The following is an 18,332-nucleotide window of genomic DNA, read 5'->3' as shown; positions in this document are numbered from 1 at the left end:
GAAGAGGGGAAACTTTTAAGCCCTTTTTGTGGCATCATTGACCAGCTTGCAACACGCACTCATTAAGCTGGACAGGACGCTTTGCAATCAAACTTTTTTAGATGAAGATTTATTTTATTGATAAAGTACCCTGAGCAAAGTTGTATTTGCTATCTATCACTCTATTACTGCATTTGAAGCTTTTATCTCTCCTTCTCTGCGAGCTTTCCAATCGTTCCTGCCCCCATTTAATTTGTTTCCTGTCTCTTCATTGCTTGCCCGTCCCCCAAACCCTGTGCCTTGCTACGGTTTTCAGACTGCCGATTCTGCTGTGAAACCACTGTTTTGCCCTGCCTGTGTTTATGCTGCATGAGTTGTTTCTAACCCTGCAACAACCTTAATTGCAAGGGGGTTATATACAAGGGTATGGTCGGTGCTTAGGGGCTACATGTCTGTGGCCAGCTCACCATGATTAAAAAAATAAATATTCATTAAAAGGGAAATCACCCACGCAAGCCCACTATCACCCACGCAACACCACACTCATCCACGCAACCACACTCATCCACGCAACCACACTCATCCACGCAACCCCACTCATCCACGCAACCCCACTCATCCACGCAACCCCACTCATCCACGCAACCCCACTCATCCACGCAACCCCACTCATCCACGCAACTCCACTCATCCACGCAACTCCACTCATCCACGCAACGCCACTCACCCACGCAACGCACGCAACGCCACTCACCCACGCAACGCCACTCACCCACGCAACGCCACTCACCCACGCAACGCCACTCACCCACGCAACGCCACTCACACACGCAACGCCACTCACCCACGCCACTCACACACGCCACTCACTCACCCACGCCACGCCACTCACTCACACACGCAACGCCACTCACTCACACACGCAACGCCACTCACTCACACACGCAACGCCACTCACTCACGCACGCAACGCCACTCACGCACGCAACGCCACTCACGCAACGCCACTCACTCACGCAACGCCACTCACGCACGCAACGCCACTCACGCACGCAACGCCACTCACGCACGCAACGCCACTCACGCACGCAACGCCACTCACGCACGCCACTCACACACGCCACGCCACTCACACACGCCACGCCACTCACTCACACACGCAACGCCACTCACTCACACACGCAATGCCACTCACTCACACACGCAACGCCACTCACTCACACACGCAACGCCACTCACTCACACACGCAACGCCACTCACGCACGCAACGCCACTCACGCACGCAACGCCACTCACGCACGCAACGCCACTCACGCACGCAACGCCACTCACGCACGCAACGCCACTCACGCACGCAACGTCACTCACGCACGCAACGTCACTCACTCACGCACGCAACGTCACTCACTCACGCACGCAACGTCACTCACTCACGCACGCAACGTCACTCACTCACGCACGCAACGTCACTCACGCACGCAACGCCACTCACGCACGCAACGCCACTCACGCAACACCACTCACGCACGCAACGCCACTCACTCACTCACGCAACGCCACTCACGCACGCAACGCCACTCACGCAACGCCACTCACGCACGAAACGCCACTCACTCACACACGCAACGCCACTCACTCACACACAACGCCACGCACGCAACGCCACTCACGCACGCAACGTCACTCACGCACGCAACGTCACTCACGCACGCAACGTCACTCACGCACGCAACGTCACTCACGCACGCACGCAACGTCACTCACGCACGCACGCAACGTCACTCACGCACGCAACGTCACTCACGCACGCAACGCCACTCACGCACGCAACGCCACTCACGCACGCAACGCCACTCACGCACGCAACGCCACTCACGCACGCAACGTCACTCACGCAACGTCACTCACGCACGCAACGTCACTCACGCACGCAACGCCACTCACGCACGCAACGCCACTCACGCACGCAACGCCACTCACGCACGCAACGCCACGCACGCAACGCCACTCACGCACGCAACGCCACTCACGCACGCAACGCCACTCACGCACGCAACGTCACTCACTCACGCACGCAACGTCACTCACTCACGCACGCAACGTCACTCACTCACGCACGCAACGTCACTCACGCACGCAACGTCACTCACTCACGCACGCAACGTCACTCACGCACGCAACGCCACTCACTCACGCACGCAACGCCACTCACGCACGCAACGCCACTCACGCACGCAACGCCACTCACGCACGCAACGCCACTCACGCACGCAACGCCACTCACTCACTCACGCAACGCCACTCACGCAACGCCACTCACTCACTCACGCAACGCCACTCACGCACGCAACGCCACGCACGCACGCAACGCCACTCACTCACGCACGCAACGCCACGCACGCAACGCCACGCACGCCACTCACGCACGCAACGCCACTCACGCACGCAACGCCACTCACTCACGCAACGCCACTCACTCACGCAACGCCACTCACTCACGCAACGCCACTCACTCACGCAACGCCACTCACTCACGCCACTCACTCACGCCACTCACTCACTCACGCACGCCACTCACTCACTCACGCACGCCACTCACGCACGCAACGCCACTCACGCACGCAACGCCACTCACGCACGCAACGCCACTCACGCACGCAACGCCACTCACTCACTCACGCAACGCCACTCACGCAACGCCACTCACTCACTCACGCAACGCCACTCACTCACTCACGCAACGCCACTCACTCACTCACGCAACGCCACGCACGCAACGCCACGCACGCAACGCCACGCACGCACGCAACGCCACTCACTCACGCACGCAACGCCACGCACGCAACGCCACGCACGCCACTCACGCACGCAACGCCACTCACGCACGCAACGCCACTCACGCACGCAACGCCACTCACTCACGCAACGCCACTCACTCACGCAACGCCACTCACTCACGCCACTCACTCACTCACGCACGCCACTCACTCACGCACGCCACTCACTCACGCACGCCACTCACTCACGCACGCCACTCACTCACGCACGCCACTCACTCACGCACGCCACTCACGCACGCAACGCCACTCACGCACGCAACGCCACTCACGCACGCAACGCCACTCACGCACGCAACGCCACTCACTCACGCAACGCCACTCACTCACGCAACGCCACTCACTCACGCAACGCCACTCACTCACGCAACGCCACTCACTCACGCAACGCCACTCACTCACGCAACGCCACTCACTCACGCAACGCCACTCACTCACGCAACGCCACTCACGCACGCAACGCCACTCACTCACGCACGCAACGCCACTCACGCACGCAACGCCACTCACTCACTCACGCACGCAACGCCACTCACTCACGCACGCAACGCCACTCACTCACGCACGCAACGCCACTCACTCACGCACGCAACGCCACTCACGCATGCAACGCCACTCACGCATGCAACGCCACTCACGCATGCAACGCCACTCACGCACGCAACGCCACTCACTCACGCAACGCCACTCACTCACGCAACGCCACTCACTCACGCAACGCCACTCACTCACGCAACGCCACGCACGCACGCAACGCCACTCACTCACGCAACGCCACTCACTCACGCACGCAACGCCACTCACTCACGCACGCAACGCCACTCACTCACTCACGCAACGCCACTCACGCAACGCCACTCACGCAACGCCACTCACGCAACGCCACTCACGCAACGCCACTCACGCAACGCCACTCACGCAACGCCACTCACGCAACGCCACTCACGCAACGCCACTCACGCAACGCCACTCACGCAACGCCACTCACGCAACGCCACTCACGCAACGCCACTCACGCAACGCCACGCACGCAACGCCACTCACTCACGCAACGCCACTCACGCAACGCCACTCACGCAACGCCACTCACGCAACGCCACTCGCGCAACGCCACTCGCGCAACGCCACTCACGCAACGCCACTCACGCAACGCCACTCACGCAACGCCACTCACTCACGCACGCAACGCCACTCACGCACGCAACGCCACTCACTCACGCACGCAACGCCACTCACGCAACGCCACTCACGCAACGCCACTCACGCAACGCCACTCGCGAAACGCCACTCGCGCAACGCCACTCGCGCAACGCCACTCACGCAACGCCACTCACGCAACGCCACTCACGCAACGCCACTCACTCACGCACGCAACGCCACTCACGCACGCAACGCCACTCACGCACGCAACGCCACTCACTCACTCACGCAACGCCACTCACGCACGCAACGCCACTCACTCACGCACGCAACGCCACTCACGCACGCACGCAACGCCACTCACGCACGCAACGCCACTCACGCACGCACGCAACGCCACTCACGCACGCACGCAACGCCACTCACTCACGCAACGCCACTCACTCACGCAACACCACTCACTCACGCAACGCCACTCACTCACGCAACGCCACTCACTCACGCAACGCCACTCACTCACGCACGCAACGCCACTCACGCAACGCCACTCACGCAACGCCACTCACGCAATGCCACGCACGCAACGCCACTCACTCACTCACGCAACGCCACTCACGCAACGCCACTCACGCAACGCCACTCGCGCAACGCCACTCGCGCAACGCCACTCACGCAACGCCACTCACGCAACGCCACTCACGCAACGCCACTCACGCACGCAACGCCACTCACGCACGCAACGCCACTCACTCACGCACGCCACTCACTCACTCACGCAACGCCACTCACTCACTCACGCAACGCCACTCACGCACGCACGCAACGCCACTCACTCACGCACGCAACGCCACTCACGCACGCACGCAACGCCACTCACGCACGCAACGCCACTCACGCACGCACGCAACGCCACTCACGCACGCACGCAACGCCACTCACTCACGCAACGCCACTCACTCACGCAACGCCACTCACTCACGCAACGCCACTCACTCACGCAACGCCACTCACTCACGCAACGCCACTCACTCACGCAACGCCACTCACGCACGCAACGCCACTCACGCACGCCACTCACGCACGCCACGCCACTCACGCACGCAACGCCACTCACTCACGCACGCAACGCCACTCACTCACGCACGCAACGCCACTCACTCACGCACGCAACGCCACTCACTCACGCACGCAACGCCACTCACTCACGCACGCAACGCCACTCACTCACGCACGCAACGCCACTCACGCACGCAACGCCACTCACTCACGCAACGCCACTCACGCACGCCACTCACTCACGCACGCCACGCACGCAACGCCACTCACTCACGCACGCAACGCCACTCACTCACACACACACGCAACGCCACTCACGCACGCACGCCACTCACGCACGCCACTCACTCACGCAACGCCACTCACGCACGCAACGCCACTCACTCACGCAACGCCACTCACTCACGCCACTCACGCACGCACGCCACTCACGCACGCACGCCACTCACTCACTCACGCACGCCACTCACTCACTCACGCCACTCACGCACGCCACTCACTCACGCACGCCACTCACTCACGCACGCCACTCACTCACGCACGCCACTCACTCACGCACGCCACTCACTCACTCACACACGCAACGCCACTCACTCACTCACACACGCAACGCCACTCACTCACTCACACACGCAACGCCACTCACTCACTCACACACGCAACGCCACTCACTCACACACGCAACGCCACTCACTCACACACGCAACGCCACTCACGCACGCACGCAACGTCACTCACTCACGCACGCAACGTCACTCACTCACGCACGCAACGCCACTCACGCACGCCACGCACGCAACGCCACTCACGCACGCAACGCCACGCACGCAACGCCACTCACTCACTCACGCAACGCCACTCACTCACTCACGCAACGCCACTCACTCACTCACGCAACGCCACTCACTCACTCACGCAACGCCACTCACGCACGCAACGTCACTCACTCACGCACGCAACGTCACTCACGCACGCAACGTCACTCACTCACGCACGCAACGTCACTCACTCACGCACGCAACGTCACTCACTCACGCACGCAACGCCACTCACGCACGCAACGCCACTCACGCACGCAACGCCACTCACGCACGCAACGCCACTCACTCACTCACGCAACGCCACTCACTCACTCACGCAACGCCACTCACTCACGCAACGCCACTCACTCACTCACGCAACGCCACTCACGCACGCAACGTCACTCACTCACGCACGCAACGTCACTCACTCACGCACGCAACGCCACTCACGCACGCAACGCCACTCACTCACGCACGCAACGCCACTCACGCACGCAACGCCACTCACTCACGCACGCAACGCCACTCACGCACGCAACGCCACTCACCCACTCACGCAACGCCACTCACGCACGCAACGCCACTCACGCACGCAACGCCACTCACGCACGCACGCAACGCCACTCACGCACGCCACTCACTCACGCACGCAACGCCACTCACGCACGCCACTCACTCACGCACGCAACGCCACTCACGCACGCAACGCCACGCACGCAACGCCACTCACGCACGCAACGCCACGCACGCAACGCCACTCACGCACGCAACGCCACTCACGCACGCAACGCCACTCACTCACGCAACGCCACTCACTCACGCAACGCCACTCACTCACGCAACGCCACTCACTCACGCAACGCCACTCACTCACGCAACGCCACTCACTCACGCAACGCCACTCACTCACGCCACTCACTCACTCACGCCACTCACTCACTCACGCCACTCACTCACGCACGCCACTCACTCACGCACGCCACTCACTCACGCACGCCACTCACTCACGCACGCCACTCACTCACGCACGCCACTCACTCACGCACGCCACTCACTCGCGCAACGCCACTCACTCACGCAACGCCACTCACTCACGCAACGCCACTCACTCACGCAACGCCACTCACTCACGCAACGCCACTCACTCACGCAACGCCACGCCACTCACGCACGCAACGCCACTCACGCACGCAACGCCACTCACGCACGCAACGCCACTCACGCACGCAACGCCACTCACGCACGCACGCCACTCACTCACGCAACGCCACTCACGCACGCAACGCCACTCACTCACGCACGCAACGCCACTCACTCACGCACGCAACGCCACTCACGCACGCAACGCCACTCACTCACGCACGCAACGCCACTCACTCACTCACTCACGCAACGCCACTCACTCACTCACCGCCACTCACTCACCGCCACTCACGCACGCAACGCCACTCACGCACGCAACGCCACTCACGCACGCAACGCCACTCACGCACGCAACGCCACTCACTCACGCAACGCCACTCACGCACGCCACTCACGCACGCCACTCACTCACGCACGCCACTCACGCACGCCACTCACTCACGCACGCCACTCACTCACGCAACGCCACTCACTCACGCACGCAACGCCACTCACTCACGCACGCAACGCCACTCACTCACGCACGCAACGCCACTCACTCACGCACGCAACGCCACTCACTCACGCACGCAACGCCACTCACTCACGCACGCAACGCCACTCACTCACGCACGCAACGCCACTCACTCACGCACGCAACGCCACTCACTCACGCACGCAACGCCACTCACTCACGCACGCAACGCCACTCACTCACGCACGCAACGCCACTCACTCACGCACGCAACGCCACTCACTCACGCACGCAACGCCACTCACTCACGCAACGCCACTCACGCACGCAACGCCACTCACTCACGCACGCAACGCCACTCACTCACGCACGCAACGCCACTCACTCACGCACGCAACGCCACTCACTCACGCACGCAACGCCACTCACTCACGCACGCAACGCCACTCACTCACGCACGCAACGCCACTCACTCACCGCCACTCACGCACGCAACGCCACTCACGCACGCAACGCCACTCACGCACGCAACGCCACTCACGCATGCAACGCCACTCACGCAACGCCACTCACTCACGCAACGCCACTCACTCACGCAACGCCACTCACTCACGCAACGCCACTCACTCACGCAACGCCACTCACTCACGCAACGCCACTCACTCACGCACGCAACGCCACTCACTCACGCACGCAACGCCACTCACTCACGCACGCAACGCCACTCACTCACGCACGCACGCAACGCCACTCACGCAACGCCACTCACGCAACGCCACTCACGCAACGCCACTCACGCAACGCCACTCACGCAACGCCACTCACGCAACGCCACTCACGCAACGCCACTCACGCAACGCCACTCACGCAACGCCACTCACTCACGCAACGCCACTCACTCACGCAACGCCACTCACGCAACGCCACTCACTCACGCAACGCCACTCACTCACGCAACGCCACTCACTCACGCAACGCCACTCACGCACGCAACGCCACTCACGCACGCAACGCCACTCACTCACGCACGCAACGCCACTCACTCACGCACGCAACGCCACTCACTCACGCACGCAACGCCACTCACTCACGCACGCAACGCCACTCACTCACGCACGCAACGCCACTCACTCACGCACGCAACGCCACTCACGCACGCAACGCCACTCACTCACGCAACGCCACTCACTCACGCAACGCCACTCACTCACGCAACGCCACTCACTCACGCAACGCCACTCACGCACGCAACGCCACTCACTCACGCAACGCCACTCACTCACGCAACGCCACTCACGCACGCAACGCCACTCACGCACGCCACTCACGCACGCAACGCCACTCACGCACGCAACGCCACTCACTCACTCACTCACGCACGCCACTCACGCACGCAACGCCACTCACTCACTCACGCACGCCACTCACGCACGCAACGCCACTCACTCACGCACGCAACGCCACTCACTCACGCACGCAACGCCACTCACTCACGCACGCAACGCCACTCACTCACGCACGCAACGCCACTCACTCACGCACGCAACGCCACTCACTCACGCACGCAACGCCACTCACTCACGCAACGCCACTCACTCACGCAACGCCACTCACTCACGCAACGCCACTCACTCACGCAACGCCACTCACTCACGCACGCCACTCACTCACGCACGCCACTCACTCACGCACGCCACTCACTCACGCACGCCACTCACTCACGCACGCCACTCACGCACGCAACGCCACTCACTCACGCACGCAACGCCACTCACTCACTCACACACGCAACGCCACTCACGCACGCAACGCCACTCACGCACGCCACTCACTCACGCACGCCACTCACTCACGCAACGCCACTCACTCACGCAACGCCACTCACTCACGCAACGCCACGCACGCACGCCACTCACGCACGCCACTCACTCACTCACGCACGCCACTCACTCACGCCACTCACTCACTCACGCACGCCACTCACTCACGCACGCCACTCACTCACTCACGCACGCCACTCACTCACGCACGCCACTCACTCACTCACACACGCAACGCCACTCACTCACTCACACACGCAACGCCACTCACTCACTCACGCAACGCCACTCACTCACGCAACGCCACTCACTCACGCAACGCCACGCACGCACGCCACGCACGCACGCACGCCACTCACTCACGCACGCCACTCACTCACGCACGCCACTCACTCACGCACGCCACTCACTCACTCACGCCACTCACGCACGCCACTCACTCACTCACGCACGCCACTCACTCACGCACGCCACTCACTCACTCACTCACTCACACACGCAACGCCACTCACTCACACACGCAACGCCACTCACGCACGCAACGCCACTCACGCACGCAACGCCACTCACGCACGCAACGCCACTCACGCACGCAACGCCACTCACGCACGCAACGCCACTCACTCACGCACGCAACGCCACTCACTCACGCACGCAACGCCACTCACTCACGCACGCAACGCCACTCACTCACGCACGCAACGCCACTCACTCACGCACGCAACGCCACTCACTCACGCACGCAACGCCACTCACTCACGCACGCAACGCCACTCACTCACGCAACGCCACTCACTCACGCAGGCAACGCCACTCACTCACGCACGCAACGCCACTCACTCACGCACGCAACGCCACTCACTCACGCAACGCCACTCACTCACGCACCGCCACTCACGCACGCCACTCACGCACGCAACGCCACTCACGCACGCCACTCACGCACGCAACGCCACTCACTCACGCACGCCACGCCACTCACGCAACGCCACTCACTCACGCACGCAATGCCACTCACGCACGCAACGCCACTCACTCACGCACGCAACGCCACTCACTCACGCACGCAACGCCACTCACTCACACACGCAACGCCACTCACTCACACACGCAACGCCACTCACTCACACACGCAACGCCACTCACTCACACACGCAACGCCACTCACTCACACACGCAACGCCACTCACTCTGCCAATAGGTCTCGCAGTAGGAAAGTTGGAACCATTACAATTGCAAATAACAATGCCTTTTATTTTTTTTTCACTTTAAAAACAGAAAGGGCTTTGTCATTTACAAAACCAATAGCTCCAACTTTCCTACTGCGAGACCTATTGGCAACGCCAGTGCTTGTTTTAGCAGCTTCCACTATCTTGAGAATATCGGCAGAGATATCATCGAAGCCCATCCAAGAGGTGGGTGTGACGTGGACCCTGGCTTTCGTCGATGTGACGTGGAAGCGTCCATTCATTAGTATTCAGCCCTGCATGGGTGTCCATAAGTAATATGCTTGGGCCCTATCAGTATGACGTACTACAGCCGGCTCCTCCACCGCCGCGGACACCACCAGAGTCTTCCTAAGTGGATTCACGTACGTAAGATCGTTCAGCGTAGAAGATCCAGTCCATCCATTTAACTCATCACAAAGGCTGCTCATAGCAGCGATGAGCTTAAATGGTGCACTGGAAGGCGTTAATTAATTACCCTCAGCACCCGTGAGTGGAGATTGGTCAGATCAGACTATATAATATATAGGCACGGAAGCTTTATGGAATGTGACCCAAATGACAGAGTTGTCAGGCCTCATGTGTGCAGTTGAATGGCTCTTGGAAACTTGTTGCTGTTCAAAAAACTTGAGGGAATTCTTTGTGGGCACATTCTTCACATCCGCTCCACTTGCAGTTCCACCGAGGTTTTCAACACACTGCTTCCTGGACCATGTGTTGTTGAATACAGCCTAAGGCGAGATCGGGGGCCTTCCCTTTGCTTCTGCAGCGTCCCCGAATTTTCAGGTTAGTGGGTGCTGGCCAGGTGGTGGGTGGCACATGATTACAGAGAGTAGCAGATAGAGGCACCTGGCAAAAAAACGCACAGTTCTATACACAGATAATGTAAAAAGGGACACAACTTGTTTCTGGACTCCCTCAAACCTATCCAAACAAGGCAGATGTGCTTGTGTTAGATTGCATCTGCACCTGCCCATCCTTCCTAAGAGCCTGGGGGGGCCTCATGGGTTCTTTTTTTTCTTTTGATAGCTGTTGTTTATTTCTCTGCATTTATGATTATTTTGGTATTAAATTCACGTTGCCAGTGTGTTCTTAGTTTTCCTAGGAGCATGGGGGCCTCATGGGTACTTTAGCCTTTGATAGCTGTTGTTTATTCCTCTGCATGTAAGTTTATTTTGGTATTCTATTCATAATGACAGTGTTTTTTGTTTTCATATTCAAATACTTGTATGTGTTTTTATATCGGAGAGATTGTATGTGTGAAATTGTGAAAGAATGTTCTTGCATGTTCTCTCGCCCTACGTCACTAATTACCCAAAAACTTTTGAATATTCACACAATGATGTTATAAAGGACCATAAACACATCATTTTCAGTCCCTTGTTTGGAAAGAGATCAGACAAGGTCGCTGTGAAGGTGCCGAGTAGCTGAGAAGGGGCGGGGGCAGAGTTGGTGCAAGAGGAAGCAGCACGCCAAAAGAAATGCAAACATTTGAATTGTGCTGTTCTCAACAAGAGTCTGACTGGCTTCTCTTGCAGAAACTCCCCTCCTGGTACGAGGTTACACCCATAGCAGAATAGTCTTAGCACAGGGATAACTTTCAAAGGTAGGGACACGTTGGTTAAGTGGAATAACACGATGTGCAAGTAACTGGTATTTAAGATGTACACTTTTTTTTAACAAAGAATGACATTTTAAAATTGCCCATAATCCCTGCTCATTATGTAAGCAGCTACCTATGTCATTATTATATGAAATCTCTTTATAGATGTGATTTCATAACTACCTTTTTACAATTGCTTTCTCAATGTTCTTGCTTTCTCAAATTTACTTGAAAATGCACCATTTGCCGACTTTTTTTTAATGAAAAAAACCCTTATGGAGGTCGAGCGTCTCCGGGCACTCATACCGAGGTTTTACGCCTCACCACTTTCAAATGTCACCAGCCGCCAATCGGCTACTTTATTCTGTAAAGTTTGAAACTTCAGAATGTCTTTCAACAAAATTCTAGAGACATGCATGCTCTGTATTTCACTTGAAATGTATTTCCAAAAGGTATCAGTTTAATTGGAACAAGCAACGTACGCACAATGATAATGTGATTGTGTTTATTTTCAGGACTTCTGTAATTTGAGGAGAAGAGGCTCTATGGATAAGACAGTTCAGACCTCAAGAAATATATTTGTGCCTACTCCTCTGTGCAGCAACCTTCTACAAAATACAAATAGACCGTGTTTGAGGTCTCTCTTTTTAGGTCATGCCTGGCGTTAGGAGCGCACAGCGCTGCTCTCAAAATGCAAGGGCGTTTTGTAATTCATTCAAGATGTGCACCCGTACGTAGGGACAAAAATGCATGTGCATGTGGACAGCCCAACGCCATCTTTGTTTTACTTTATATGGACTTGCGCACGGAGAGACAAAAAATGCACGTTCATATGGACAGCCCAACGCCATCTTTGTTTTTACTTTAAATGGACTTGCGCGCTCTCGTCCACTTGCGCACTCTCGCTCCTTCTTTCCTTTCACATTTCCTGAAGCATTCAAAGAAACTGCATTTGTTTTTCCTCACGATCTTCCTGTGTGCGTTACTATTCATTGTCGCTGTGCTTCTCTGCACGCCAAAGCTCCAGGTTACTGTTGCCTACTGTTTTGCCCCATCCACACCATCCACACCCATGTAGCTCTCTCCACCATGTGTGCTTCTCTGCACCTTCGCGCTCCACGTTATGTTTTGCCACTTTTACCCTAAGCCCACCCGCTCCCCAGTTACTTTAAATACCGAGGTGCGCCTCTGCTCCCTGCTGCTTTCGTTGCTTCAGCCACTTTCTCAACCCACTTCTTTTCCTGTTTAAGTAAAACTTTGTATAAAAAAAACCTAATTTACCAATCTATTTCGGATCTGTAAACTGACAACTCAAGATGGATCAGTGGCTCCCCCCATGAGCGAGAGACACTCCTGTGCATTGCCTCAGCCGCACACTCAGGTCCTGAGGTGTTTGGCAGAGTCCCCTTTCCGTCACATTGCCCCCCCCCCCTTTCTCTCCCCCGGTTATGGCTGCGGGTGACTGTCATCCAGCGACGAGGCGCAGCTCCTGTGTCCTATACTTTCTCTATCTCAATCATGCTCAACAAGGAGATCTCACCCCACTAGTATGTAAGGGCTCACTAAAGATCATCTGTACTGGCATTGCTGGTAGCAGTTTCATTAATGCTTGAAGAACTGTGAGCAAGTGGTGATGACTGAAAAGTTTCTGTTTCCCTTCTCATTGAAGGCACACCACCAAGACTGGGCTACATTGCAGTTCACACACACTAAACATTAACCACTGGCCACGCTGCTCTGATAAGACTCCTCCTCCTCCTGCTCCCTTCATGTCTTCACAAAGTGTTGCTCACACTGGACCTATCCTCTTTCTATCCGTCATATCTACTTGTTTTATCTGAGTATTTTATGATTGTTTTGTTTATTGTGTCTGTATACTCACTTGAAATGCAATTTTTGCAGCTCATAAATCATTTGCATTTCCCGGCGCGCACATTACAGGCACGCTGAAGTGTATCCAATTCCAAACATTGAATTTAGGGGGAGATGTAAAACCTGACCGGGTATCACAGCACTAGCGAGGAGAGCAGCTGTAAATGGAGCCAGCGCGCGCTGAAGTAACAAACGGGGCGAGCTAATTACTGCCGGCTTAATGCCTAAAATTAACAACAGAGGGAGGGTTGCATGATCCCGGCGCTCCCAGGGAAAAATACTGGGCATTGGGGGCAGAGGTGTGAGTCTTAAATCGGAATTTATGTAAAATCATCAGTACGTTTCTGTGACTGGCACATGCATCGCCCTCAGAATCACATTGGGGCTGAGACGCGCTTCCAAGATGAAGGGAAGATCCAAAGTAGAAGTGTAGCACACGCAGAGGAGTGGGCAGAATGTTGATCCATAATCATCACTCTTTCTAATTGCAGCCTTGCAATGGAAATTGGATTTAGGAGATAATTACAGTGAAACACGCAAACAAAGATATGAAAACAAAGCCAAGGAGAAATTAAATTGAATGAGTCTTTTATAAGTACATATGCATTTTAATATTTAAAACGCTATTAAGAGGTTCCGAGACAGGAAGGGAAATTCTTGAAATTATCATTTTTAATTTAAAAAAACCACAACAATAAAACACTGCCAATGTGCCTCCTCTGTTTTTGCTTTCTAAAATAGCCCCGGCAAGTAAACAAAAAGTTAAACCTCATTCAAAACCCGGCACTGCTATTTTCTTTGCCATTTCCCAAACCTATAAAGCATTTTCGTAGGGAGGAAGAGAGGTTTCCACTCAAGATCACACACGGTGTCTGTATGAGGACATGTTCATTCTGCATGAAAACTGCAATAGGTCTCGCCTTTCATTAAGTTAAAGCTATTTGTTTTGCTGTACAATACCATTAGCAAAGCAAATGGCTTTAACTTAATCAAAGGCGGGACCTATTGTCTTTTCAATGCTTGTTTAGGTAGATAGCACATGGAAACCTCTGCAATTCTTCTGTTAATTTGCTTCTTTTATTGAAATTGATTTTGCCACACATTGAATTCTTTGTTACATGGGAAGAAGGGCCAGCACATGCTTCACAACTGCAAATGCTGCATCATCAAGGCCAGAGAGTAATAAATGACATATTCAAAAGCTATATCTTTTTCATAGTTGTCGATTATCAGGCAAAAACGCAACACTCCAATATGCAATGAATAATTCTATCTCCTAGACAATGACCTGCAGGGTAACTTAATTTGTGAAATAGAATATATTAACCTTTGACGTATACTTTCAATTTACGGCATGATAGCTTCTCCATTCTTGCGTGTTGAATAATATGCAGAAGTCTCCAGTGTGATAGATACCTAAAAAAAGAGGCCTGAAAAACTGTCTGTTCATTTCTATGTTTGCACTCTTAGTTGGCAACAAATAGTTTTGTTTCCCCATTGGCTTACGCTGTGTAAATGTTTTTATTTCTCTCCTCATCCTGTTTTCATTTGAAGTTGAAGTTCATGGGTCTGAACCGTCTGGAAAGTGGCGGTAAAGGAGGTGATGGAACTGACAGTGAAGATGAAGGCTTATCAGGGGGATTTCTACCAAGTGACGCCTGGCAGAAACTGGGCAAAGAAGCGGAGAAGCACTTCCGGAGGGCTCCAGCGTTTCACTACATGTGAGTGCACAGCTTGGTAAGAGTTTGCATAGAGTAGGGGACTCTCAAAGTGGGGCATAGTGTTGAAGGATAGCCCCCTCTCGAACTGATTAAAATTGAGCATATTTATTTGCAGGCCAACTTTTATAGAAAATATGTTGTTATTTTTGGAATATTCACCTGTACTCCTAATTAGGAAAAAAAAAGTAATTTAGTTTAGGTCATCAAACAATTATTTATTTAGACACACCTGCATATTCTGGATCTGTTCTTTACACCACAAAGTCTTTAAAAATTATTCAATAACTCTTCCTATAGAAAAATATATTGACTGCAAATGGAAGGCCTTTTTAGGGCTCGCCTGTCCCATTACAAAGGAATGGATAGGGGAGAGTTTTAGTAGGCAAAATAATTGTCAAACCAACGGCGGATTTTCAACAGTTCACATGAACAAGCACGCGCTTTTCCCCCACAGGCACCATCTGTGCGTCCACATCAAAGCAATCAGCCTCCCTCCCACTGGCATCTGAAGCTTCCCCCAACGTGCTGTCGGCCTCAGGCAGGCATTTCTCCTCCCCTAATTATTCACTTCACTTTCACGGCCACCAGGCCGTGCATTTCTCTTCCCCCCCCACCCCCCCACCCCTCCTCCCCACAGCAATGCCAAGAGCTTGTTAAAGTTACCAGGTGAATTCAATAAGCGTTTTATGATATGTTGGGAGCTAGTTTGTGAGAGGATCGACTTTTACTGTGAAGTGTAGTTGCCCTTGTACCAGAAAATACATTTTGGGATTGGTGAGCTGGTCTAGGTGGGCTGACCTTAGACGTGTGTTTGAAGCAAAACCTAATCCTACTTTTTCATGTTAATTGCATTCGTATATCAACAGCCACCATTAAAATAGCATTGGGCTCCCTTTTGCAGTAATCTGGGAAGGCCATCGATCTCTTGCGCATGTTGGCACATGATTATGAGGTTAGCAGAGAGTATGTTATGATATTTAGTCTAGGATTGTGTGTTAGCAGGACAGTAAATTGTGTTCGATCTGAAAGATCTTTTTAGTTCCACTTGTGTATGGGTGGATGCGCCAAAAGACCTTTCCATTCCCTTTTTTTTCAATGGATTGCGTGGTCAATTGTCTATGTTAAGAAGTAGTAAAGTGTCCTAACGTGAATCACAATCCTGGTAGGTAATTATGCTGTGATCTTGTGTTTGAGGGCATGGTAAGTTAAGGCTGAATTTATCTGAGTGATTCCATGGTGTATGTTGTGTGACAGTGTTTCTTGTTCGGCAGCCCTTTGCTATCTACAGGGCTTTCATGTTTTGTTCATATGAGGGTGTAAGGTCAATTGTAAATCTCACTACAAAAGTATCTACATAAAAAAAAAAAGTAGTATCTTTGGCCCACCCCCACCTGAGCTAGGGAAAATCAGAAGACACAGTCCTCTTAAAACCGCTTTAATTTTATTTATTATCAATCCGAGAACTTCACAAACCCAAAACACAAGACAGGAGATGAAAAGAAATCTGGCCAATCAGTTTTTTTTTTTTTTTAAATTAATATGGGTAGATGATGATCAGAGAAGCGGAGTTCATGGGCCTCTGTGGGCTGCCTTTCCAAGTATCCCTCTTTCTAAGCCAGATTGACAGATTGGCTCAGTTTAATGCTAACAAAAATCATTTTTCAGGGATCAAAAATGGCACTAGTCCTGCAGGTCTAGAACCTTGGAAAATCCCCTCGACCTAACTGCAACCTACTTGACCTCCGTCTCTGAAAACGGAGCAAAAGTGACAAGATAACAAGATTTAAAGGTATCTTTATTGCTCATTCCCTTTGTGCGCAATTAAAATGCCTTTACATTTTGTTATCTTGTCACTTTTGCTCCGTTTTCAAAGACCGAGGTCAAAAGTTAGTTTGTCTTCCTACTCACCAGAAAGGGCGAGTAAGACCTAAAAATAGCTTGTCCTCATCAATTCTCCCTTGCAAATGCGAGCGGGCGTGTGGATTTGTCGAGCCCTGTTTTTCCAACACAAATTTAAAAATTTCTAAAAAAAACCTACTGTTCGGATTTGTACCAATACCTTACTGGTCTTAATGTAAAATATAGTTTCCTATTGAAGGAGTTGATTCTCTTTTATAGCCTGAGCGGATGCCAACAAGGTCTGCTAATGTAAACATCACTAACAAAATGCCCCCACAATTCCCCATTTTCCTTTACTCTCATAGGTAAGCCTCTCAGAATGGGTTTGTTTTGGTATATCGTTTTTGGACTATACCATCAATGTTCTTGGGTGGCAGCTCAAACTGAACACCATACGTGTAAGTTGAAAAAGTCCCAGTCATTTTTGTTTCTCTCTAGGTTGGGAACTTTCAAAATGGACCCCCCAGTGGTGCGGCAGAGGGTTGAGAGACAGAGAAAGAAGAACAGCACAGAGGAACTGCGGGCCATGCCAGCACAGGTAGGACTGAATCTGGGGCGGTCTCATCAGATCTCTTTTTCAACAACTTTTTTTTTTTTTTTTTTTTTACGAATGTACTGTTGCATCAGTCAGTAACAGCAGCAGACTGAGGCCTGCCTGAATGCCATAACATCAGAGGTCATATCTTCATAATATTAAATTATCTTTTGTCTAAGATTATTTTAACCTCCTTTAAGGTTTAGCAAATATATTCCGGGCCCTTAAAGGGGGTTAAAAAAT

At 53.8% G+C, this 18,332-nt stretch overlaps 1 protein-coding gene across 1 annotated transcript in view; it reads left to right on the top strand.

The window, feature by feature from the left end:
• NSMCE4A (NSE4A component of SMC5/6 complex) overlaps window positions 1-18,332 on the top strand; it is a 221,158-nt gene that overhangs the window by 52,609 nt on the left and 150,217 nt on the right. Inside the window, exons 4-5 of the mRNA XM_086922955.1 lie at window positions 15,489-15,655; window positions 17,993-18,092. Coding sequence (XP_086779081.1) covers window positions 15,489-15,655; window positions 17,993-18,092 — 267 coding nt within the window. The remainder of the gene's footprint in view (window positions 1-15,488; window positions 15,656-17,992; window positions 18,093-18,332) is intronic.

This window comes from Lissotriton vulgaris, chromosome 5, assembly GCF_964263255.1.
Source record: "Lissotriton vulgaris chromosome 5, aLisVul1.2, whole genome shotgun sequence".
In the NCBI taxonomy this organism is placed as follows: Eukaryota; Metazoa; Chordata; class Amphibia; order Caudata; family Salamandridae; genus Lissotriton; species Lissotriton vulgaris.
The sequence above is the reverse complement of the archived record's forward strand: the minus strand, read 5'-3'. Positions and strand labels throughout refer to the sequence as shown.